At 46.8% G+C, this 24,852-nt stretch overlaps 1 protein-coding gene across 1 annotated transcript in view; it reads right to left on the bottom strand.

Moving 5' to 3' along the window:
- Window positions 1–23,959, bottom strand: part of TSPAN32 (tetraspanin 32) — a 35,126-nt gene extending 11,167 nt beyond the window's left edge. Inside the window, exons 1-4 of the mRNA XM_075094579.1 lie at window positions 23,775–23,959; window positions 21,601–21,715; window positions 20,172–20,269; window positions 12,096–12,170 (exon numbers count right to left, since the gene is read on the bottom strand). Of these exons, the coding sequence (XP_074950680.1) occupies window positions 12,096–12,170; window positions 20,172–20,269; window positions 21,601–21,715; window positions 23,775–23,840 (354 nt within the window). The 5' untranslated portion in view covers window positions 23,841–23,959. The remainder of the gene's footprint in view (window positions 1–12,095; window positions 12,171–20,171; window positions 20,270–21,600; window positions 21,716–23,774) is intronic.
- Between the last annotated feature and the right edge of the window lie 893 nt (window positions 23,960–24,852).

The raw sequence follows: 24,852 nt of genomic DNA, 5'->3' as shown, positions 1-24,852 counted from the left end.
AAATAGCTGTCTTCATACAACATGGCAGTCTGTTTTCAAAGATTACTGCAGAGAGCTTTCTCATTTAAATATTTCAGAGATAGGTATAAAGTACTAAATCTCAGTATTTATCACTGGCTATTTCTTTCCATGCAGGAAATCATGCCACAGAGCATACAACAGGTCTGGTTTAACAAGGAGACATACAAGAGCAAAAGAGATTGCACTAATGAACCATCATCATTGCAACTTTTTTGCCTGGAAGGGGTTTCTATTTAGAGCTGCAGACGAGCTCTGAAGCACCAGTTATGCATGGCAGCGTTTATCCAGCCCAAAAAGGCATGCTAACTCATGCATGCCTAATGTTGTAAAAAATAAAACCTGAAAGCATTACATGAAGTCACCAGGTGGTTTCATGACCTATCTTTATTTGCAACACTATTTTATCCAGCAGATGCAAGTTTGCCTGTATTAGTTTCCTTTTGATCTGGGACGTAACAGTGAAGGTAGACTGCAGCACTGCTTTGTGCCGTCCTCAGATTCCCATCACACACTCCACTGATGGGCAACTTTCAGTCCATTGCCTCAAAATAATTTTCTTCTTCCTTTTCTTACACCAGGTGTTGGAGAAAAAGTATTAAAAATAATCAGGGTACTTTCTCTGACAGTTAAGCAACAGTATGCCTTTTGAGTTTGAGTGGTTATGCCAATAGCATTAATAACATGCTTTAAGAAAACCACAGCTGTGCCCCATCCCTTAACTCAGACAGCAGTTAGCACATAATGGACCAATACCGTTGGAGAAGAGAAAGTGTGTCTGGGCTTCTTTTTGAAAGCTCTTACACTCCCCCCCGCCACATCAGTATCATTACGGTCAAGTGAATTTTCCTGTTCCTAGTGACATGCTGTCACCCACTGCTGGAGGAGTAGTTATGGACGAAGCTCTCCCTTGGAAAGAGACTGTCCCTGCAATGCTTGTCAGTAAAAAACACCGAGAGCTGAAGATGAAGCATCAGCTGGGCCTTGGCTACGAAAAATCTCCAGGTTAAGTGATATGCAGGTCACACCTTACAGTCATTCTTTTCCTGGAAGATGCTGGGTGAAATGTTCCAGCTCTAAATTAGTCAAATAATTGCTGCCTCCCATTTGCTGTCTGCATTCTTTAATGAAACATTAATTTAGGGGTGATATTGATGGGTTGTTGGATACAACAAATGGAAAATCACCACTGAGATGGATGCATCTAACTCCATCTGACTCAGTAGAGTAGCATTTTTTTACTTACAGTAAAAGAAAGAAGGAATTTGGATTGTTTATCATCCTCTAAGTCCTTTCTTCCCCCAAGAAGCAGAATTTATGATGGCAGGAAGGCATTTACTCTAAGCCATTAGTGTTCTTGCCCTTGGCTATTAGAAACTAAGACAAATTTCATTCTTACCTCCTTCAAGAGGAAAACTGACATTTTTGACTTGGGTTATTTATCAAGGATAATTTTTACCTGTAATTGGATTTGGAACAGGAAGATCCGATGAGGAGGCTAGCCTTCAGTTCCTGATCCCTTTGCAAGCCAGGGGTATTAATGAATGCCCCTCCTGCTGCCAGTGGATAACCATGCCTAGGCAACCTGAGCTAGTTGCTTCAATGTATGTTGGAAAACTAATGTAGACTTGTACCAGGAAGAACAGTCTGAGACCTACTCAGTGAGCCATCTTTGCAACAGCTCTTGGCCAAAAATCTCTCTGAAGAGCTGCAGCTGAATGAGAACATAGTGTAAGGAGATGTCAGGGTTGTCTCAAAGATGAGCCCACCTCTCTCCTTTCTGCTTAACAGGAATGCTCTTGTCATGGCAGAGGAGGAAGGCAAGCATGGCAAGCAGAAGGACGACCCTCCTCTCCTGTGGCTCTTTGTGCCTTTGAGGTACCAAACTGAGCACACACGCCACAGCCTCAGAAGAAACTGCAACCTCAGCACTTCATGTTCTTTCAGCATCGCCAAGAGAGATGTACTCACTAGCGCCACTCAGAAATATCCCTTCAGCAGCGTCTACCACAGACTCCTTTTGTAAGAGAACAGCCCCCCTTGGAAAGAAGAGGTATTGTCTATGTTTAATGAACATGAATCTAGACTCTTTTTTTTTTTTTTTGAACAAGCATTATTTGATGTTTTAATATTTAATGTAAGCTTAGGGACAGGATATCTTGGCCATTTAATCAAGGACAAGCGTTCCTTTTGGAAGAAAATAAAGGAAAGTTGGCAAGAGAAAGCAGCCTTGAATTAGCCGTAGGTGACATGTGACAAGGTATGCATAAAAAGGGTTAGGGTACTTCATCCATAAAGACCACCAAGGACCCCTGAAGAGAGGAAGACATGTGCAGAAGGATCTGAAGTGGAGCCAAGAATAGTGACTTAATGCCATTATGCAACCTAGGTAGATTAGAATGAACGTGTGTTAGATATACAATAAATTCATATATATTCTGCCTATATATAACAAAGGAGCAGGCTCTCGTGTGATCGGTTTGTGGAAAGCCATGAAGCACCCAGGCTTGTGCAATCCTGAAATAAATCAGCAGTGTCTCCTGAGTGTGTGATTATTGACTCACTGCACATCGGGAGACGAGTACGCTTTTCGGACAACACTTTGCTGAGTTACAAACCACAAGTTAGTTATGACGTGAACTAGAATACAGTGGTTGACCTACTTGAAATCCTTCCTTGCTCCAGTAAGACAAAACACTTCTGCATTTCACCATCTCTGTCTTCCCCGTCCTCCCCAGTGTGCTGAAATGCACGTGTTCACAGAATGTCAGAAAGCAGCGGGGGGCAGATGCAACTGCTTGGGTTTGGATAAGGCAACAATGCAACTGCAGTGAAACAGAGGAGGGAAAACCACCCTGAGTGCTTTAGCCAGGTTGCAGAGCAATTGCCACCATGTGGATCAAGCACATGGTAAGATGGGCTCACCCCGCTCCATGCTTGACCAGGCCTCCATTGCTGTGTCTAACACAGTCATTACAACTTGCTGCATCTTTATATTCCCTTAATAGCATTCAGCTCCCCTCCTCTCCAGCCTTCCTGAAGCCAATCAATACCAGCTGCAGAAATCTGGCCAGCACTGCAAATCAAAGCAGCCTTTGAGGGCCCCCATGGAAAACTGCCCAAGATAAGAAGGTGCTGCTCTGCCTCTGACTGCTGGTGGTCACGGGGGACCGCTGATGCAAGAGCAGCAAGATCCAGATGGGGTTTTTAACTAAATGGTTTTCACCTTTTCTTTCCAGTATATATAAATATATATATTATATACACATAGATACACACACACATATATAATGTTTTTTAATAACTCATACACTTCCACCCACTTTCTCATATTGGAAAAGGACCAGGCAACCCCCAACCATCTTTTAGTCCATCACTGAGTGAATACACAGAAGGAGAGAGAACAAAAACCATCATGGAACAAAAAAATTCAGGTAAAGCACAGCCTTACAAAGTTGTTTCTCTCTGGTCCCAGTGCTTCCATCAGATCCTTGTACAAAACATTTAAAACAGGAGAAAGTGATGAGCTTTTATGCTGCTCACCTCCTCCTCAATTCCCATCTCCATGTCCCAGAACAACAGCAAAAGTCTAGCTGTATGGGTGATATTCAAACTGCTCAAACAGCAGGCAGGGGGACATCACAGCTTCATGCTCAACCAAGCCATAAACCCCCAAGACCACCTCTGTGCTACTCTATGCAGCCAGGAGCATCACTTTGTGACTGTGGCAGAGCACCAGATGCTTCACAGGGAAGCACAGAAAACCCAAGCAAGCAGTTATTCAACACCAACAATTTTTTCCCCTAAATCCTCCAGATCTGGGGCTGCATCCCTCCTGAGTAACACCAGCCTCAGGATTATCAAGGTCCTCTTGTGGTTTTGGGTCTGTTGGCCACACTCCTTTTAATGCACCCCAGGATACTGTTGGCCTTCTTGGCCACAAGGGCACGTTGCTGGCTCATGGTCAACTTGTCCACCAGCACTCCAAGGTCTTTCTCAACAGAGCCACTTTCCAGTAGTTCAGCCCCCAGCCTGTACTGGTGCGTGGGGTTGTTCCTCCCCAGGTGCAGGACCTTGCACATGGTCTTGTTGCATTTCATCAGGTTCCCCTCGGCCCAGCTCTCCAGCCTGTCCAGGTCTCACTGGATGGCAGCACAGCCTTCTGGTGTATCAGCCACTCCTCCCAGCTTGGTATCATCAGCAAACTTTATGAGGTAACACTTGATCCCTTCATCCAGGTCATTGATGAATATGTTGAACAGGACTGGACCCAGCACAGACCCCTGGGGAACACCACTAGTGACAGGCCTCCATCCAGACTCTGCCCCGTTGATCATGACCCTCTGAGTTCTGTTGTTGAGCCAGTTCTCTGTCCATCTCACTCTCCACTCATGCAACCCACACTTCCTTAGCTTGCCTGTGAGGAGGCTATGGGAGACAGTGTCTAATGCCTTACTGCAGTTAAGACAGACAACATCCACTGCTCTCCCTTCATCGACCCAGCCAGTCACACCATCATAGAAGGCTATCAGGTTGGTCAGGCATGATCCTCCCTTGGTGAATCCATGTTGACTATTTCTCATAACTTTCTTGTCCTCTACCTGCTTAGAGATGACCTCCAGGATGGACTGCTCCATCACCTTTCTGGGGACGGAGGTGAGGCTGACTGGTCTATAGTTCCCCAGGTCCTCCTCCTTGCCCTTTTTGAAGATTGGAGTGACATTTGCTGTCCTCCAGTCCTCGGGCACCTCTCCTGTCCTCCACAACCTTTCAAAGATGGTGGAGAGTGGCTCATCAAGAACATCTGCCAGCTCCCTCAGCACTTGTGGGTGCATCCCATTGGGGCCTATGGATTTGCGAGGATCCAGTTTGCATAGGTGATCTCTGACCCAATACTCTTTAACCAAGGGGAATTCTTCCTTTCTCCAGATTTTCCTCTCTTCTCTGGGGGCTGAGATGCCTGAGGGCCAGCCTTAGCAGTAAAGACCAAAGCAAAGAAGGCATTCAGTAACTCTGCCTTCTCTGCATCCTGCATCGCCAGGGCCCCTTCCTTCAGCAGTGGGCCCACTGTAGCCCCAGTCTTCCTTTTATTGCTGATGTATTTAAAGAAGCCCTTCTTGTTATCTTTGACATTGCTTGCCAGATTTTGTTCCATAGTGACAGCAATCATCTGAGCAGCCTTGGGTACCACAGTTGATGCTGCTGGAAACAGGAGCTCCAGCTAACACTCTGCCACAGGAAGTGGCAGAAACAGGGCCACATAGGTTCAGCATCAGGGCAGCAATAAATTATAAAACCCATGAGTGCGAACAACTGTGTGGCATGTCAGACAAAGGACATCAGGGTCTTGCTGGTGGGAGCAAGCTGTTATTGTGTGATGAGAACATAACTGTTAGGAGAGAGTCCCAATATTTAAGAACACTAAAGAAGGGGAAGGGAGTTTCCCCCTTTTCTATTTTTTCCATAGACTTCAGAGACTGGGAAAAGCTCTGTGCTTACTTTAAAGTGATTGTGCCTGGCAGAATAACAGCAAGAGAAAGGTGGACATTAGATTATTCAGTGTTTTGGCAGGCAAATCACTGCTTTTTGCAAATGCTCTTGAAAGACCCCCATAGGTGGCTACAACCCTGATCCAGCCCCACTGAATCAGAAAACCAAAGGAAACTGTATGCTTCAGGTTTGGTTTCAGAAAGCACCTGAACACACCTTCAGCTTGTGTTTAAGTCCCATTAAAATCTCTAGGACTTAAGCCTGCCTTTAAGCGTTGCCTTCAGATGAGACAGACTGGACCCTGTAAGAGTTTGCCCCAGCACACACGACTAGCAGGAGCAACAGAAACAAACACACCCTGGAAAAACCACAGACTTGGTTTGCCACTGGAAGGACCTCTGCAGTCCTGCTTAAGGAATTACTTGGGAAGTGCAGGTCACTCCTTGCATACCTGAAGAAACAAGCAATGCATGTCCTGGTTTTGAGCACAAAAAGACAGGATTTGCTTCCTGGCGACCCAGGCAGTACCGCATCTAGCATTGCACTGGTTAGGAGGAAGAGCCACAAACAGAAGATCGGAACTGATCCCATATGCAGGTAAGAGAGCAGGGAAGCTGCTCTTTTGAAGAATGGGGCCCAGGTGTAGCAATGCTTGTTATTTAACAGCTGCAACTGTTAATCCCAGCTTTGTACCCCAGGCCCTGTTAGAAAATCACTACCTCAAAAGATACCACCTTGCTCACTAACAAAGTATGAAAGACTCTGTTTCCCCTTTCCAGTATGAGGAGGGGAGAGCAAACATGTTCCTCTGCAGAAAATTTCAAGCAGAGCACACCTGCAGGAGAACCAGAGCACGGGTGGTTTGTGTTCCCCATCCCATAAAAAGCTAAACCCTCACATTTATTCCCTGAGTACTTGCAGTGCAATGCAAAGAGGCTATTGCTTTTCTACAAATGTGGAGCCAAAAGCCAATGTGAAACCTCCTTTTGAAATCACACAGCAACTTGAGAGACCATTTGAAAATTAAGAGATTGCGGTATCATTGCAATTAGTGCAAATCCAAGTGACCTCTTCATCCAAAGGACGTGGGAAATCGGGCCTTTATGCCAGAAGTATGGGCAACTATTTGCACCAGTGTTTAGTTTCAAATTTTCCCAAGTAGGGAAATAATAATTTAATTGGTTTTAAGCTAACATTCACCTGCAAAAGAATCTCTGTAATTAAAAGCTTGTGCTGTTGCAAAACTCCTTTCACATTGCAGCAATTTTATTTTTGCTGATTCACCCTGCCATTCTGACTGGCTTACGGGGCCAGCATCGCAGGGCTGCTGGAAGGATCTTCTAAGCCGCTGCAGAGAAGGGAAACAGCAGAAGATGGTGTGAGACTGAAAATCCTCCAGCCTTTTTCACAGCAGGGTCCAGAATGAAACCCCAAATCTATTTCTCTGTTGGCTAGCAAGGGTACCAAAAGTCTTTTACACCACAGCTGCAAGGCTACTCTTTCTTCCAGCCTCAGCTGGCAGGTTTTTAAAGCAGCAGTTAATGGGTGAGGAGAGAAGGAAAGCTGTGGAGGAGGAGAAAGCAGCAGCCTTCCCCACCAGCTGCTCCAGATGTGGCATGTCTCTCCTACATCCTTCTCCACATCCCAGGTCCCAGCTGCATTGGGTTGCACTGGCGACGACTAAAGATCTCACCTAAACAGGCAGAGGTTTGTGGTAAAGGAGCTGCCATAAAAATAACTTTGGAAAACAAGACTCATCAGTTTGGCTTCAGGAATCAGGACTCCCTAACGTGGCTGAAAACCAGTCAAAACCCTCATCATTTCTGTGGTTACCACAACTGCTGCACCGAAGGTGCTCGTGTAGAGGTCATCCTCCCCGCCCACTCTTGTACTTTGTTCTCTATTTCACTTTGCATCACTGGTGTTGAACCTAGACAGGTTTGTGACACTTTCCAACCAAGTCCACATTTCCCACCAAGACCACATTTTGGCCAGATGGCCCATAGCGAGGGCAACCAAACATGCTCCTCACCCTTGTGGAGACCCTTGTCTGCACTAGGTTGGACATGGGAAGGGATCAACTCTCCCAAGTGATTTGGGCCAGGCAGAAAAGCACATTAGAGTTTCACAGGGGCTTGGAGGCTGGGCTGGGGTGTTTCTGGAACTGTGGGCTTGAGAGCATGATGGGATAGAGTTCACCTATCTGAAGTCCTAGGAGGAGCGTTGGGTGCAGCAGGTGAGGATATGGCTATGGGGCAAGTTGAGCTAGAAAATACTGAAACATGAATGGCTCAGCACTATAGCTAGTAGGAGAAAAGGTCCTTCAACAACCTCCAGATTACAAATATTTTAATTTCAGATTTTCCTCCAAGCAGCTGACCTGCCCAGAGGAGTTTTCACACTTCTGCAAGAGACAGCGGCATTTTTTCTGTTGGTGCCATTGGCTAAGAGGCAAAGTGTTTCTTTTTAAGCTGGGGGTAGACACTAACAGAAAGGCTGCATTGTACATGCTGGCAAGACATGGAGATCTGGGATGTTACTCTGACTTATTTGTTCTTCCCCATTTTGTTCAGCATTTTCTTTGCAGAATGTACCAAGCAAACATATTTTGGGAATGAGTAGTTTGTTAGTTCCTTATTAAAAGTACTTCAGTGCAGACAGTTGGATGCAAAGCAGCCTTAGAAGACAGGCCTGGATCTCACAAAACCCATTCTTTGGCCACATGGATAGGTCAACAGGGCAGGAATAATTACAGTGCTGAACAGAGGGATCAACCTTTTTGTGTAAAGCACAGTAAACCTCAGATTCATGACTTTTACATGTCTGATGTAAGTTATTTGAAGTATAAAGATAGATAGGTTACACTGAGTCTATCTGGGATGCAGGGAACTTGAAATTAAAACGCATGGCACCTCTCTGAAAGAATTCATTCAGGAGCTACAGAAGGTCACAAAAGCAGAAAAGAATGGGAAATGAGAAGGTTCACATTTTGTTTACAGTGCCCATGTCTGAGAATAGAGAATATTTACAAATAACTCTTCTTCTCCTGTCCTGAGTAGCTCCTCTGTAAGAAGTACTGTTAACAAGTATCTAAAGGACTCACAAAGACAAAAAAGGCCATCTTGCTTTCATCATGTTCAAGTAATATTTCTATCTACCGCCTCTTGAAAATAACCATCAAAGCAATTTTTCAACTGAAAATTGGGCTTTTCCATTTTAGATAATCTTCTATAAGAAGGGTCTGCTTTATGAAGGAAATTCAGGGTTTTTTGATTTTTGGGGTTTTTTTTTTTTGATCAAGAGGAGTAAACCACTGAGGGCACCTGCCATGGTTTGGTGTGGGAGGGACCTCCCATCTCCTGGCTTGCAGAGCGACGGGAGGGTTCCACTTTCAGTGCTGCCTGTGTTCAGCACCTTGCCCACAGGGAGGGAGAGGAGGGATCTACTGACACCAGCTCCCAGCTGGCATTTCCAGATGGAACTGGCTGATTTTCTGTCTGGCTTTTCACTGGAAGGTCAATATATTTTACAAGGGAAAAATGCACATTTTTGGTTTAGCCATGAGCGCGGGGCAGTAGCCCCTTGGTGCTCTCAGAGGCACTGATTCAGGCACACGTAATGGGCATATTCATCCATACACGGTTTTATATCCCCAAATTGTCTTCCTTTCTTGGTAGCTGTGTACATCCCATCAAGTCTACAAGACACCCGTCAATTGTTTTAGTTTGATTTTTTCCCCCATATTACTGCAATTAACTATTTCTGACAGTACAGGCACGCAGTAGGCTCGGGGAGGACACCTGCTTTTATCTTGCTCTTTACTTTGAGAAAGTCAGGCAAACAAATGGCTCTATAACGAGACTTCAGGAGTCTTCCCCCTGCTCCATTTGGTTTTCTGTGTCATTGCACTGTCTTTCTGTTCTGGAGGTGCAGTCACATCTGCATTTCTCTCTCACATCTGCATTTTTCTCACTGGTGAGACAGGTTATCTTTCAAGCTAAACCAAATTTCCATTTGTTTTGTAAGGGACACTCCTAATTAAATCTTTCCTTACTTATATACCCTGTTTCTCCTTGCATTTTAGAAAGCAGAGAAGCCCAAGACAATGTCTACCAGTATTTCAGTTTTTCTGTTGCCAGAAACACTGCTGGATTTCTCTACCTAGAAAGTAAACACTTTACAGAAAACCTTCATTTTGCCTACTGGTAACTGTTTTGCCCAAAGAAACCCAACCAACTACTACAGCTAACCATAACACATGGGTGCATTTATGGGCAGGGCACTCAAAGCAAGAAAACAGGAAAATAATTTGAAGTAAAAACAGATGTGGTGATTAAGAGATATACAGAGAACGTAATTCTCCTTTAAATATTTTCAGCCAAACATTTTTCATTACAATATACAACTTTTTTCTTGCAGCCTTTTTACACCCTACTCCATGTTTCTGCATTAAAAAGTATAACTAAATAGTCTATTTGGAAAACCCAATCTCACAAGACCAAGCAGACACACTTTCTGTTGCCATTTCTCCCTTACTAACACAGCTTTTATTTCAAACTCTCATTACAAACTTCTGCAGAAGAAGAAGGAAACTGTGCTCAAGACCTCCCTTCTGTGTTGGCCATGAAAACAAAATTATTTCTGTATTAAATTGTTAGTGTGGAAATAACAACTTTTGATAGCTTTGCCCGAAACCAGGGAAAATATATGTAGAGGCTGTGGAAAGACTTCTCTGTGGATGTCTCAGCTCTGACTGAATCTGCTTCAGCTAGGTAAGTGTAGAGATGAAAGCTGCTGCTGTGCCACCAGCACTCACCCTAACATTTCCAAAGCAGCTGGACAAATTCACGGGGGAAAAACCCACTGAGAGCATTAAAGGCAAAGGCACCAGGAGGTGCCATGAACAGGCACCTGAGCCACAAGTGGTTGGCATCTGAAAAGCATTGCTTTGTGCTCACTGGGTTTTTATACTCTTACCTTGGCCAACAGTGGGTGTGCCTGTCTGAGAGTGGGTACCTTTGATCCAGTATAGCCATCTGCATATTTCAAAGGATTTTCAACTACTGTGGCCACTGGTTAGCTCTGGACAAACTTTCTAGAGAACCTTAACCCTCATCTTAACCTTGACTTTGCCCTTTAGACTTCTGCTTCCAAAAGGACTTAATTTTTGCACAGGACATGAACCATCATGTGGCAGGGCTTCTTGTCCCCAAGAAGTGCAATTGCCACGCTCCTAGTATGGATTAAGTCTCTGGGGTTTTGATGGAGTGGTCATCCAGCAAAGAATAAAATCCCTTCTGATGCTCTTTTCCTGACGCACTGGTCTTCAATTCCCCCCAATGTCTGTAACCCTAAAGAGATGAGCTGGCAGTATCAATGTGACCCTAATCCACCAGGATGATGTTTTGCGTCACCCCTATCCTCATGGCTGGCCACAGCATTGTAGGTTGCAGCATGTGCCTCGGGCTGGGGAGGAACAAAACGGAGACGGGGACCAACCCGCTGCATGAAACATCTATCGAAGTCCCAAAGACTTATCTGAGTTCCTGTTAGATAATTCAGATACTTCCCTAAAATATCAGGGTTCTGCTTTCAAAAAAAAGAAGTAATGATTTTATTTTTGCACTTCTAAGTCTCTTAACATTTTTTTTTTGAGTGCAGGGATACAGAAAGGGGATTTAAGACCAAGCAGTAACAAATTCCTCTGAATGGGAAGATGAATAAATACACAAAAAGCAAATTATATCAGATTAAGAAAGGGTTAAAAAAAAGTCTAAACATCTTTAGGCTACCAAATATTAGGCTCAATTTCTGCTTTCCCCAACAGCCTGCCCCAGGGGCATCCCAGCCCTGGGGTGAGGGTACACACTGCAATGCGCAGGGCTGTCCCTCAGCAACTCTGTGTGCCTTGACTCCACTTCCCCAGCACCTTGCATCTCCAACACCATCCATCTACCACCACCAGCAAGCTCTGGGTTAACAAATCAAAACGCAGCTTTCTGGAAAATTTGACTGCGTACAGCCTTCTCTTTCTGGTCCAGCATGGCAGCGACCCAAAACACCATTTTTCACACTAGCGTTTTTACTGTAGCATTGCTGCTGGTTAATAAACACCTCTTGGGTGTTTCTCCTGGCCATTGCCAGAGAAAACCTGAACAGTCACAACCTGCCACCACCTTTGAACAGAGGCTTCCAACTTTTTGCAGGAATTAGAGCTGTCTGGAAATGACTATTCAAAAGTCAAGCATCTCATTTAAAACAAAACAAAACAAAACATCCCCTGAAAAAAAATAAAAGATCCCAAAGCTATTTAAAATGAGACTTGCATTTGTTTTGTCTTCAGGACAAAGTGTTGCCCTGCATGAGGGTTTCCGTGGCTTCTCCCTTCAGATGACCCACTGGAGAGGCAGCTGATGAAGGCAGCCCTGCTCTTGCAAAGGACGGATGTGACAGAGCATGCATCTGATAGACCTCAGCATGGACTGCTTAATTACCACCAGATGTCCCTTTTATGGGAGAAATCATTGCTACAAAAAAATCTCCATCTGACAAGATGGTGGTGGTATTTCCTAGCAGCCGAGGCTTACCTCTGTGCTGTGTGTGTATCTCCAGCAGGCAGCTGGGATCAATCCACAGAAGGCCAGAGCAAAACAGAAAAATCCCTGAGGACAAAGAGGAAAAATACTATCAGTTACAGTACGGGGAGAAAAACAGCCATCTGAAAACACCATTGCGACACATTTAATATGCTCGTTTGAGCAAGTTTAGTTAAAGTTAGAGCTAAACATCCCCTTCTTTTAATATCCTTCATAATGCTGGTTACTTAAAAGAAATTAGATTAATAATAATGTGATTCTCTGTCAGGAGCCCTCTAATTACACTGTGGCTGTTTGCAGGGTTGACCAAAAAAGCATCAAGCTTCCTGCGGAGCGTTTAAACTATTCTGCCCAAATTCCCTTTGGGGAAAGAAAAAAAAAAACCCCCAAACGCCAAAACATTATATTTACAATATGCTCCTCCTCTGTAGCAGGACTGTGCACCAGAATTGTACCTCCTTACTCACAGGATTCAATCCCCTGCATTTAAAACTCGTCTATCAGTTTCAAAGTGGGGAAAACACAAATAGTCCATGAAGAAGTGAGTAATCGGGATGGAGAGCAACCTGGAAAAGGAGCTGGACTTTACCCTGTTAGCAAGGTGACAGCTGCACAGTCACGCATCCTTTCTTAAATCAGCACCATCCTAGTTAGATAAAAGGACTACAGAAACACAATCAAGGCCAGCAAACTGGCCCTGAAGTGTCTAAACAATTACGGCAATGATGCAGGAGGCAGTTTGCCTTTTGTCTTCTTCCCCAGGCTCGCAGAGCTGGAAGTTAGATGCATTGTCTCTTTATTTGAACAAATGTGATCCAAAAGAAAAAAACCCTGATGTAAACAGCGCTTGCCTGTTGTGACAGCTGGACCAAAGGATCTTGTTCCCATTAAAAAAAAAAAGAAAAAGAAAGGAAAAAGTGCCTGTAAAGCATTTGAAGGCCAAATGGGCTCCTCAAATATGAATCCACAGCTTAGTTCTGGAATGGCAAAAGATGATGAATAAGCACCAGTCAAAAATTATTGCCCTTACAAGTTTTTCCATGAAACTGTCCCTCTTCCAAAAAAGTTATGTAGCAGGGGAAGATTACCCAACTGACTGCTTCTTATTTTGGTGTCTAATTTTTTTCTATGAGGGTTTTAATAGTACGATATAGCTGAAATCGCTTAAAAAAGACTAAATCTTTCATGAAAGCTTACCAAAATCACGCTGAAGAGGAGGAAGAAGAGTGTTGCTGCTACAAATTCTGCTTCACCAAAAACCTTTTGCTTAAGAGGTATGGTTTTAAAAAAAAAAAAAAGACTCAAACTCCTTCATACACAACAAGAAAGGAAAATGTGTTACTTTAAACCCTGGAAATGAATGTGAACAAGCCAATAAACTGCCTTTTGATGGTTCTTGTCCATCTGCTGCCTGCTGTGTTTCTCTGCTCGTGGCAGGACAATGCCCTTCCCTGGGGGCTTTGCTCCAGGAACAAGACAGGCATTGGCATTTCCCTACTCTTTTAGGGTGCCTTGTTTCAGGCTCTGCACCAGATGCTGGGGAAAACCCTGGTACGGCTTTTACAAAAAAACTTAAATTACGTATGTCTGATCTCCCCTTTTCTTTTATTTTTTTGGCAGTTGCCTGGCCATATAGGTGGTGAGATCACTTGCTGCCTTGCCAGGAGCCGAAATGGGATTATGGGAGAAATGGGACCCTAAAGAAGAGGAAAGTCTGATCAAACGCTGATGTGACAAGGGGAATACAAGTAGCAAAGATGGGGAAGAACACACAAGGTGAGATGCCACAGACCAAAGCATGGCAGGACCAAGCCTGAACCCAGCTGGGGCGGGTGGTTCAACCCCTGCAGGTACAGCACACGTTGGAGGTGGGAGGAGGTGAGGTTGCATGGCCATTTCAGGTTGCTTCTCATTAGGACCAGACCCTGCATTCTGCACCTCCTCCTACAATTTATCCCCTAAACAAACAGCATAACAAAGTTAATGTTTTCACCAAATTCAAGAATCATAGGATCATTAAGGTTGGAAAAGACCTCTAGGATCATCAAGTCCAACCATCAACCCAACACCACCATGCCTCCTAAACCATGCCCTGAAGTGCCACGTTTACACATCTTTTAAATACCTCCCAGGACGGTGACTCCACCACCTCTCTGGGCAGCCTGTTCCAGTGCCTGACCACTCTTTCAGTAAAGAAATTTTTCCTAATATCCAACCTAAACCTCCCCTAGCACAACTTGAGGCCATTTTCTCTTGTTCTATCGCTAGTGACCTGGGAGAAGAGACCAACAGCCACCTCACTACAACCTCCTTTCTGGTAGCTGTAGAGAGAGATAAGGTCTCCCCTCAGCCTCTTCTTCTCCAGGCTAAACAACCCCAGTTCCCTCAGCCGCTCCTTATCAGACCTGCTCTCCAGAGCCTTCACCAGCTTCGTTGCCCTTCTCTGGACACGCTCCAGCACCTCAATGTCCTTCTTGTAGTGAGAGGCCCAAAACTGAACACAGTATTCACACTCGCTAGTGCTGAGTACAGGGGTGCGATCACTTCCCTACTCACTATTCCTGATACAAGCCAGGATGCTGTTGGCCTTCTTGGCCACCTGGGCACACTGCTGGCTCATGTTCAGCTGGCTGTCAGCCAACACAACACCCCCAGGTCCTTTGCTGCCGTGCAGCTTTCCAGCCACTCTTCCCCAAGCCTGTAGCGTTGCACGGGGTTGTTGTGACTCAAGTGCAGGACCCAGCACTTGGACTTGTTAAACCTCATACAGTTGACCTCAGCCCATCGATCCAGCCTGTCCAGGTCCCTCTGTAGAGCCCTCCTACCCTCCAGCAGATCGACACTCCTGCCCAACATGGTGTCATCTGCAAATTTACTGAATGTGTACACAGTCCCCTCATCCAGATCATCAATAAAGACATTAAACACAACTGGCCCCAAAACTGAGCCCTGGGGGACACCATGACTGGCCGGCAACTGGATTTAGCTCCACTCACCACAACTCTCTGGGCTCAAAGACAATAAAAAATAGAGAAAAATATGGCAGATGAAAAGAACAGCACCGACAGCAACGTGAAAGCTCTTCTGCACATTGTTCCAGTAAGCATTTAATTGAGAGGACCCACCATGAACCTGGAGAGTGAGAACAACAGCATGCCAGTGGCACCATCCAGATTTCTCCCTTCCTTCCCCCTCCTCTGCTCTCCCTTCCTTCCCCCATCAGCTCCAGCACTTACGACATCTCTCTGGGGCCAGAAACCCCAGCAGATTAAAATCCTCCTTCTCATTTTCCCTTCCTCAGCTCTACCCCACATCCCAGTCCTTCACCTCCAGCATCGGCTCTCCCTTTATTTCTGTCTAGCTTCTCTGGGAATACCAAAACACAGCCCCTAGGGAAGCTCCCCCCTCCATCCAGCCAGTGTGGAGCAATTACATGGCTCTGAGAACATCTTATAAATGAATTATAGGCTGTTTTTAACCTTCCCAGCCAAAAGGCTTTTGGAAGAGCAACTTTCTAATTACATTAGAAGACATTTGGAGGAAAAAAGAAAAAGGCAACACATCGTTTGCATACAAAATGTGGAAGGGTCGAGGCTGGTTTACCATCTCCCAGACCCTTGGAGCTCCTCAGAGTCGGCCGTGGGCTGCTGCCTGTTCCCTTTGCAGGAGGCAGCCACATCAGCCCCACAGAGGGCTGTCACCAGCCAGACATCAATTACTCTTTTATGAATGACCTTGTTTCCATCCTTGCTGCAAGGAACAACTTGTCTTCGAGAGACTTGACAGAATCCGCAGAAACAGCATCTTGTCTGTTGACTGGTGAATCTTTTAATTCACCTTTCTGATGCTTCCCCTTCAGTTAAGGGGTCTGCTTCGGACAAGGGGGGGGGGGGATCCTTTAGCTCAGACTGGGTTCAGTAGCTCTGCCAAACCCCTGCACTCCCAGGGAAGGAGCCAACCTGTGCCCTGCTCAGCTCCAGCTGCTTTTTGGTGCTTCTGTGGCCACTGCAAGGGCCAGCTCCCTGCCAGACTTCACAGCCCAGGGGCGGGGAGGGGGGGAGCTAATTTCAGGTTACTTCCATCAGGTTGCATCCCTCCCACCCTGACCCGGTTCACCTAAAAGCCCACGATGCTTTTGCCTTTCCACATAGCAAATATGAGTCAGTTATCTCAGTCCAAAGGAGGAATCCGTCTTCAGCTCCAACTGAGCACATCAGCTCTGCCCGCACGTGCTCCCCAGGGACAAATGGTGGACGGATGCATTGCTCAGGAGTGCTGCACCCTGAGGGACAGCAGAGGAGACAGACTGATTGTGAAAGCAAGATGCTGAAGTGCACTGCAGTGTTATTAAAGATGCTCTACACGCTTGCCTACAATGATACACCTGGGAACAGTAAAGCAAACAGCCTGTGCTGTGTGCTGGCCCTACTGGCACATCACTCTTGGTGAAAAACTGGGTTATATCGGGCATTCACTGAGGCTTTTTTACCACAGAATTTGTTTGGAACAGGTGCTTGGAACAGCTGCTCCATCCTGAGCACAAATTTTGCTCAACATAAGTGGGTTTTAGCCTGGAAAGTTCAGGTATAAGAATTTCAGCTGAGATATTCTGCTTATTTTTTCTCCCCTCTCTCTGTCTGACCAGATAACAGCACATAGCACCTTAAACCCCACTGGAGCCAGAGTCTTTCCTTTGTACAAGCAGGACTAGCAAAACTGCAGTTTTCCTTCCTTTCCTTCAAGAGTGGTGTGGCCTTCAGGGGCCGTGAGAGCTGCAGGATGTTTATGTGCAGGACCGACTGCATGATGGACCACAGATCACCAAAAAGCAGGGTTTGCTAGAACTATAGCTGGAGGACAGTCAATAAACTGTCACTGCTCTGCCTATTTAAGAGGAGCTTTGGGGATAATAGCCCTGGATTTTAGGACTTTTTTTTATCCTGAAGTTTTCTGCTACTCTTTAGAAACCAGCTTCCTCGCAAGCATCAGTGGATGCACAGTGGCACCTCTCAGGTCCGGTGATGCTGCTAATGCAGCTACAGGACAAGCTCCTGAGATATGTAACCAATTTGACCTGTTCTGGTTTCTAACCACTGGGCACCCATTATAGTTATTAGGACAGCACCAGTAAGGCCTGCAAAGACCGAGGCCCCTCCTCTGTATACACACAAACCTCCAGATAACCAGGCAGGGTGAGCACTTATAATTTAAATAGACCAAAAAACCAACCAAACAAAAAAAGAAGTCGGTAGGGAAAGAGGCACAAGAAGGAGATGGGGTCCACCCAACAGGTCAATGACCAGGGTAATGCCCCTCTAAGACCACCTGCATCCTGACTAGCATTTCCCCGGGGGGGCTGGTTTACCAAGCATCATTGTGATAGATTAGCCACATGGATGCAGATATCCCCTGAGCATGGCTTGGTTTTCTATACAGCCACAGATGTCAGGCACCAATACTCTGGTGTCTTCCCTCTTTGATTAAAGAGGGAATTAAATGGTCTTCTAAAGCAGACACATGCTTTTCAGGGGAGGAAAGTCCTTTAAAATCAATAGCAGGGGAAAGTGAAAAATCCTCTCTATTAACAAGCAGGAAAAAAGCTACAAGTGGGGGGCTGATCACTTCTGCAAGCTGCAGCCCAGCGGGGATTAGCAGGGTAGGATGTGACACCGGTAAGTGTCAGAACCCCACAGGGCTGAACCCCACTCCTGCCTGCGGTGACATCTCACCACAGCCATCAGGGCTGGCTTTCCCTGCCTGCATTTCTCGCTTGCAGATCAGAGATTAAAAACGAGCCTTGGGAGAGGGTAGGAGCCGGTGGGAAAACAAGCAGCGGACTGGCCCTTGCTGTAAGATACCGACAGAACGGGGGGACGGGCGGGGGCAATTTATAAGAATAAGCAAAGCTCCCCTATGTGATTTAAGATGCTGATGAGCTGCTAGAACAAGGCGGAGCAAAGAATAAGGTTGCTCGTGACCAGCTCTTGGGTATTCCCCCGGGGCCCCCTTAATTTCTGAAGGGCTGGGTACATGCCACCCCCCGGCAGCGGTTACGGCGGCTGCTCCCGCACCCCCTGCGCCTCCCGGCAGCTCCCGGTGCCGAGGGCCCCCGCCCGGAGGGGCGGGCAGCGCGGAGCTCGGCGGGGCCGCGGCGCCCTCCAGCGGCGGAGGCGGCGGCGCAGCCGGGGCGGCCGCTCCCGGGGCAGCGCCGCGATGGAGCGGCCCCTCGCTCGGGTGGTGGCCGCCCCCCTCCCCTTGCACCCTGTCCTGCACCTTCACACGCCCCGCGGGCCCCTCACGCTGCCGGAGGCGGTGGAACCGGAGCTTAAAGGCAACCGAGGGCCACGCCGTTATCCCCTGCTGAGAGCAGAGGGCGGTGGATGCCCCATTGCCACAGCCACGGGGAAAGCACCTCGCACCCTTCTGCCACAAAGAAATTATACTGTCTTCACTGCAATGGTATCATGAGAGGTCCAAAACGAAGACAGCCACCTTCCCCCAGAAGACCCAAACTGTGAATGCTAAAGCAAAGCGACCAGGACGCCCTAGGAGCCACAGAGAAAAGCAAACAGCTAGTTTGGGGTTTCTGCCAGCCAGGGCTTGCTTTGGTGGCCAAAGCTTGGCGGTGTTACACCAAACCAGCTGGGCTGGGGGAGCCCACGGGGCCTGGAGGAAGGGGCCTGCTCATCCTTACCCTCCACTGCCACGGGAAAGGAGAACAGCATCAGGTGGCCCTTGGAGGAGGGACAGCAACGCTGGAGTTCACTGGATATATTTTTCTTCAACTATCCCTTCAGGAAACAGCCATAATTTTAACAACCTCTTTTACCTAGTGGCATATCCCAAGCCATACTGCACGTGGAGTAAGGCAATCAAATAAACATTACAGAGAAGTTCAACTGTGTTTTCCGGCAGCCCTGACAATGCCCCCTAGCCTGTACATACCCATCTGTTGTTTTAGATGCAGTAATTGCAGGCACACACTGAAGTATACTTCAGCAAAAAAGGGGGATTCTTTGGCAAAAGAGAGGGGGATTATACATACTCTGCTAGCAGTATTCATGGGAACTGTATCACTCAAGCCCCTTAGAGCATCTCAGAGAGAGGAAGACTGTGTATTGAGAGGGTGAAAACATTCATTTCAGCAGCTGGTTTGCACTAAGTTTTAAAGGTGTCCACTTCTTGTTTCCACCATCAGTATAATTTTCCCCAATTACATAGATTAGATAAATCTCCTGAAAGCTAGTTTATTTATGACAGCAATGGAAGTATTTTTATATTAAGCACACCTTCACACACAGCCATCTACCTGTTAGCTCCTGCCCTTCGCACAATATGGGCAAGCATGCAGTGAGCAGCATTTTCCTGCTTATCCCTCCAGCCCCAAGGCTGGAAGCTGCTCCGTTCAGACTAAGCCCTGTGTGCAGGCTGTGCTTTTAAATGAGGCTGAGCTCACAGTCCAGTTTGCCAACGCTGCCATGGTTTGGGCCCAAAAAGGCACTTCACTGTGGATGATGGAGAGAAGAAAGGTGGCGTTTCAGCTCTTGTGGTACCCCTCCACCTTCTCTTTGGAGGCTGAAGCTGAGTGTCAAGCCCAAAGCCCCCGTGCCTGCTACCACCACCACTGTGGTAGATGTTTGTGGCAAGGGGGGAAGGAGGGGAGCTGACTTTGCTGTCACAAGTCAGAGGAACAACGTGGGACTCAAAATCTCACTGCTAAGGTTTCCCCACACAAACCGCATTTTGACTTTGTGAGAAAAAAATACCCTGGGAATCGTCATCACTGCAATTACTCTGGCAGATAAGCACCTCCCTTTGACCCTCCTCTGAAAGCTGCATACACAGCACTTTGGCAAAAGAAACAAGGAACAGAAGGATGTAGTCCTCAGCTGGAAAAACTCTGCAAGGTCATGCCTTTTACAAAAATGTCCTCCTGCAGCACAGGGTGGAGCAACAGGACATCCTTCCCCAGGTGTGCATGCTCCCGGGCACAAGGCAAAACAGCCCCCAGCACCACATTTTAAGGGTATCAGCCCAAGGTTACGAAAAGCCCCTCCCAATACGCACCATGGCGGTGAGGCACTGCGATTCCCGCACCGTGGCAGCAGAGCTCAGCAGGGCTGCAAGGATCAGGGTCATGCTGAGGCAGATCCCAAAGTAGAAAGCTGGAAGGAAGTCAGACATGGGAGCTGTGGTCAGGCACAAAGACTTTAGGGCTAACAGAGGCCTGGTCTGATGCTTCTTCCAGGAAGGGGGCCAAAAAGCGCATTTTGGGGAGCTGGTCCAAGAAGACCAGGTTGCAGAACTGAAATTGTTTTATAATTTATTCAGTACCTTCCATTTGCGTATGCTTTGCTTTTCTGGCAGGGCTGTAAACCTCTGACTGGTTCTCACAGCTCCAGCAGAATTAAGCACTCTAAAAGGATATTGGTCTACCCGACAGACCACAAGCTGTCAATTATTTCAGCACTCCCGATAAGGATCACCCCAAATGGGGGGTGCTGATGCACAGCAGCTGTCCCACAGCCCCTATCGGGACTTTGCGCACTGCTAATCTGGTGCAACACTCGCCCTCCAGTTTCCTCCTGGCTAAGTCAGGGTCACAGCCAGTACCCTGGGGCAGGGTTCAGGGACCACAGTGCTGCAAAGGGCTTTGCAACCCTCACTAAGGGCTAAGCGTGCAAGAGTTAGCACTTGCAAGCAATCTAAGTGGAAACATCGCTGGAGAGGAGTGGTTGGGAAGGGAAAGACTGCAAGGCTGCATTAAGTGACAATCTATACAGTCTCTGGTGTGTGTAGGAAAGGGGGAGGGCTGTACCTTAGCTTTGGACTAACATAGTTCTTACACCTGCCTTGTTAAACCGAAATTGAGAACCAGGATCTAGAGTAGTGATGAGCACGTTTAAGCCCAGAGTATAGCTTAGGAGAAAGAGAAGATGCAAGCATAGCAGAGGTGAGCAGAGTATTTTAGTATCTGGGCTGTTGTCATCTCTTTGCTCTGGTCTTGTAGCCAAGACTCAGTTTGTATTTCTTTGTTGTGTAGGGAAAACCCCCCACATTTCCTCCAAAAACAGCTGTTTCCACACATTTCTCCTCCCAGCCTCAATTTTCTATACTCTGCTTCAACTCCTGTAATAGTCCTTCTCACACACCCAGGGCCCTTCCAGCCCCACTGCACCTTTAGGTCCATCTTTGGCTGAACCCCGCCGTGCTTTCACTGCAGCACAGGGGAAGGATGGGGAGATGGTGAATAGAGGGACAGGAATGAACACAGCAGCACCTGAGCACCCTGTGGTTCCACAACACCCTTCAGTGCTGGGCATGTGGATCTGATACAGAAAAAAGTGTCTGTGGGACTGTGTTAGCCCTAGCGCATCCTCCAAAAGCCAGCCCCTGCTTCCTTCTGCGATGCCTCTGCACTTCCTTCGACTGCTCTGGGGGACTTTGCAGGTTCTGGGTTCACCAAAGGTCTCACTGGGATGCGACTGCAATGTACCTGCATAGTGGATGACCCTGTAGGAGTTGCTCTCCAGGGAGATGTTGCTGATGACGGTGAAATGGAGCCCGTAGTGGGTGACCGTGGTCAGTGTGGCAATGGACAATCCCAGCAGCTGGAAAAGAAGGGTTTTAGGAAAGTATTGGCAAGGTAGCAGCCCCTGCCGAGGACACACAAAGCTTTGAGGTGTATCTGGATAGTCCTGAGCCCCACACAGATGCAGACAGCCTGATCATCCAAAGACCACTACATCTACCCCAAAATGCACATAAAAGGACAAACCCCGGAACTTATACCAAAGCCCTTAGGAAAAGGGCTCTTGCATAATGAGTGCACATGCCACTGCACAGCCCACGGTCTCTTGGCCAGTGTCCATGGATGAAATTCCCACCACGTGAAGAAAGCCCAGAGGATCGATGCTTTTGCAGCACACCTGTGCAGTCCCACCTGGCTCTGCAGAGTATGCACATGCAGTTATGACAGCCACCAGTTTCAAGAGTGGTTTTGGGCAGGGATGATATTCTCTTCTTTGCTCTTTGCAATGCTAGTCCCATTGCCTGCTGTTGGCTATATTTTGTATTGTAGAGTGCAAAGAGCTGAGCCTTATACTACTCGAAGTAAGCTGTGATGCTTTCTGTCGCCACAACATGCTGCCAGGCTGTCCATGTTTCTGTCCCATCCCTGAGAGCACTGGTATGCCAAAGGCGTGGGGTGACTACCAGCACGTTACCCTCTGTGTCGCCCAGAGCAAGTCCAGATGATGGAGAGGGAACATTTCTGATGGCACCTGGCTCTAGACAAGGGCTCCTTGTAGCACACCAGTGGCAGAGCTGGGACAAAGGCACCAACAGGAGGACAGAATAAAACAGCTGCAATGGTAGTATAATGAACTTGCAAAATACAAGATGTGAGGCCACTCTTAGGTCCCAAGGTAAGGTTTCAGCATTTTGTGCCTTTACAATATGGAAACACAAGGCAGCTATCCCTGTGTCAAATGTGACAATCCAGTGTCAACATAATCCCCACTGTATGACATTTTCTTCCAGAGCAGACTAATAGCTATTGTTGGAGACTAGTTTAGTTTCAGAGACTAAATACACCCAAACCAAGCATTTTTTGCTTATAAATAATTTGTGGCACCTACTGATCCTTCATGCTGTGCATTACTGCATATCTTGATCCACACCCAGCAAAATGCTAAGTGCAACACTGGTTAGCTCAGATTTCTGAGAAACACCAGTCTAAAATCCTCCCAACAGCAATAACATGATTCTTGCCTAGCACGGTGGCAACATCTTTGGTACCAATCCTCCTTTGATTTTCTCCAAATGACATATTCTGCTATTTGGAAGAGAACAACGTACAGCCACTACAGCCAGTGGTCCTGAAATGTTCAAATTTGGATGAACTATAAATTTCCCATATGGCCCAAAATAAGGCGCCACCTTTTAATTACACTCTTTCCAAGCCACTAACCCTCTTTCAACTAAATACAGATTATTTTTTTTAAGCTTGCAAGTTTTGATGAAGTGAAAAGACAAGCACATACAACTCAAAAACATCCAGCAGAAGCATCCCCCAGTTTCTAACATTTCCCATCAGCTCTAACAGCAGATGTCAAGAAGTTCCCCTTTAATTTGCTTCAAAATCTGAAAAAAAAAAAAACTTTAAAAAGTGCCTAGAACTGCTTTCACTTTGTGGTGCGGGTTCACAGGTCTCTCACATATATTTCCATCGAAGGCTTGCAGTTTCATATCCTCATTGATCCCACCTGCAGTTGACCACCGTCCCAGCAACAAGTGTGACTGCAGCAGGTCCATCCTCCCTCTTTTGCTCCAAGGAGACAGGAACAAGTTTCTTTTTGCTGAAAACCACACATTCTGTCAAGCAGCGACCTTTTCTTTCTCCCTCAAGGCGCCCAGCAGGTTGTGAAAGAGCTGCAGTGGCGTGGCAGCCCTGAGAAACCAGAAGTCTATCAGCGGGGGGGGGTGATGCTGGCGGCCGGTGATAACTGCCCAGGGCATAACGATAACTCAGGCAGTTGCCTTTGCTTGCCCTCCGCCCGTGAAAAACAGAACGTGGGAAAACCTGACCGTCTCCGAGCGGGGACGGGAAAGGCAACAGTCTGTCTTGCCCCAATTCTGCAGAGGTCCCCCCCAAACTTGCCTGCTCACCATGACACAGAGGCTGGTCACCAGCTGCTGGCACTTGGTGGTCCTCATCCCGCACCTCAGTCGCATGGCTGCTCGTCCCCAGAGAGAGCTGGCAGTTGGTCCCTCTAGCTCTTGATAAAGCCTGAGTTTCCACCAAAGGGAGGCACGGCCACAGTGGGGCCTCTCAGGAAGTGTAGTCCCCACCACGTGCCGATGCACCTCCTCCTGCCCGATTATTAAATCCTGTTTAGAGCAGCCACTTTCCACCCAGGCTTTCGGTGGGCTGCTGTCAGCTCCAACATGTGGCCACCTGGGAAAGGAGGAAAGGTGTATAGAAAAACAGCCTTTCATGGACTTCAGAGCAAAGCTTCTCAAAAGACTTTTAAAAACTATTCAGTCAAGAGCCAGTATCAAAATACCCTGGTTTTCGCTTTCACTGGGATGCAGTTCTGCGTAATGAACATTGTCACTAATTTTTTTCTAAGCCTGCATAATTAGTTTCTTGGGAAAAAGTTTAGGAAAATGCTATTTAGAGAAAAATAACTTCATGTTTAAACAAGACATCAAAGCCCCCAAACAGACCTGCATGAGTCTTCCCATCCATTTGAAAAACCACCACATGGCAATAACCTTTGGCTGAGAGTCTATTAAAACTTCTATTTGCAGCCAGGGGAAAAAAATCCCTTTGGTAGCATTTTATTCAGGAAAATGGCTATATGTAAATATAAACCCCTGCTCAGGAGACCCTCACTGTCCATGAACATTCTGACTCTCTTGTTTCCCCTCTCCTACCACTGATGACCCCACGGACCCATGGCTACAGAAGACTCAGGTGACTTCTGCTGTTCAAAAATAGCTGCCTGGTGGCTGCATATTTCCCAAAAGTAAATCACAAAAGAGCCTCAAGAACACTCTGGCCAAAGGGAGACTGAATGACTGAGTGCCTTAATCACCCTTGGTTTTGGAGCTAGACCTGTGGAAAACAGGTGAAACAACAATGGAAAATAGTCGCACTCCCCCCAGGTGGCAAAGAAAGTGGTGGTGGGGAGGGTAAAACCACCCCACATCAGTAACTGTAGTTACAGGAAGATGACAAAGG

This window comes from Phalacrocorax aristotelis, chromosome 5 (assembly GCF_949628215.1).
Source record: "Phalacrocorax aristotelis chromosome 5, bGulAri2.1, whole genome shotgun sequence".
In the NCBI taxonomy this organism is placed as follows: Eukaryota; Metazoa; Chordata; class Aves; order Suliformes; family Phalacrocoracidae; genus Phalacrocorax; species Phalacrocorax aristotelis.
Note: the sequence above shows the minus strand (reverse complement) of the source record. Positions and strands in the feature narration are given on the sequence as shown.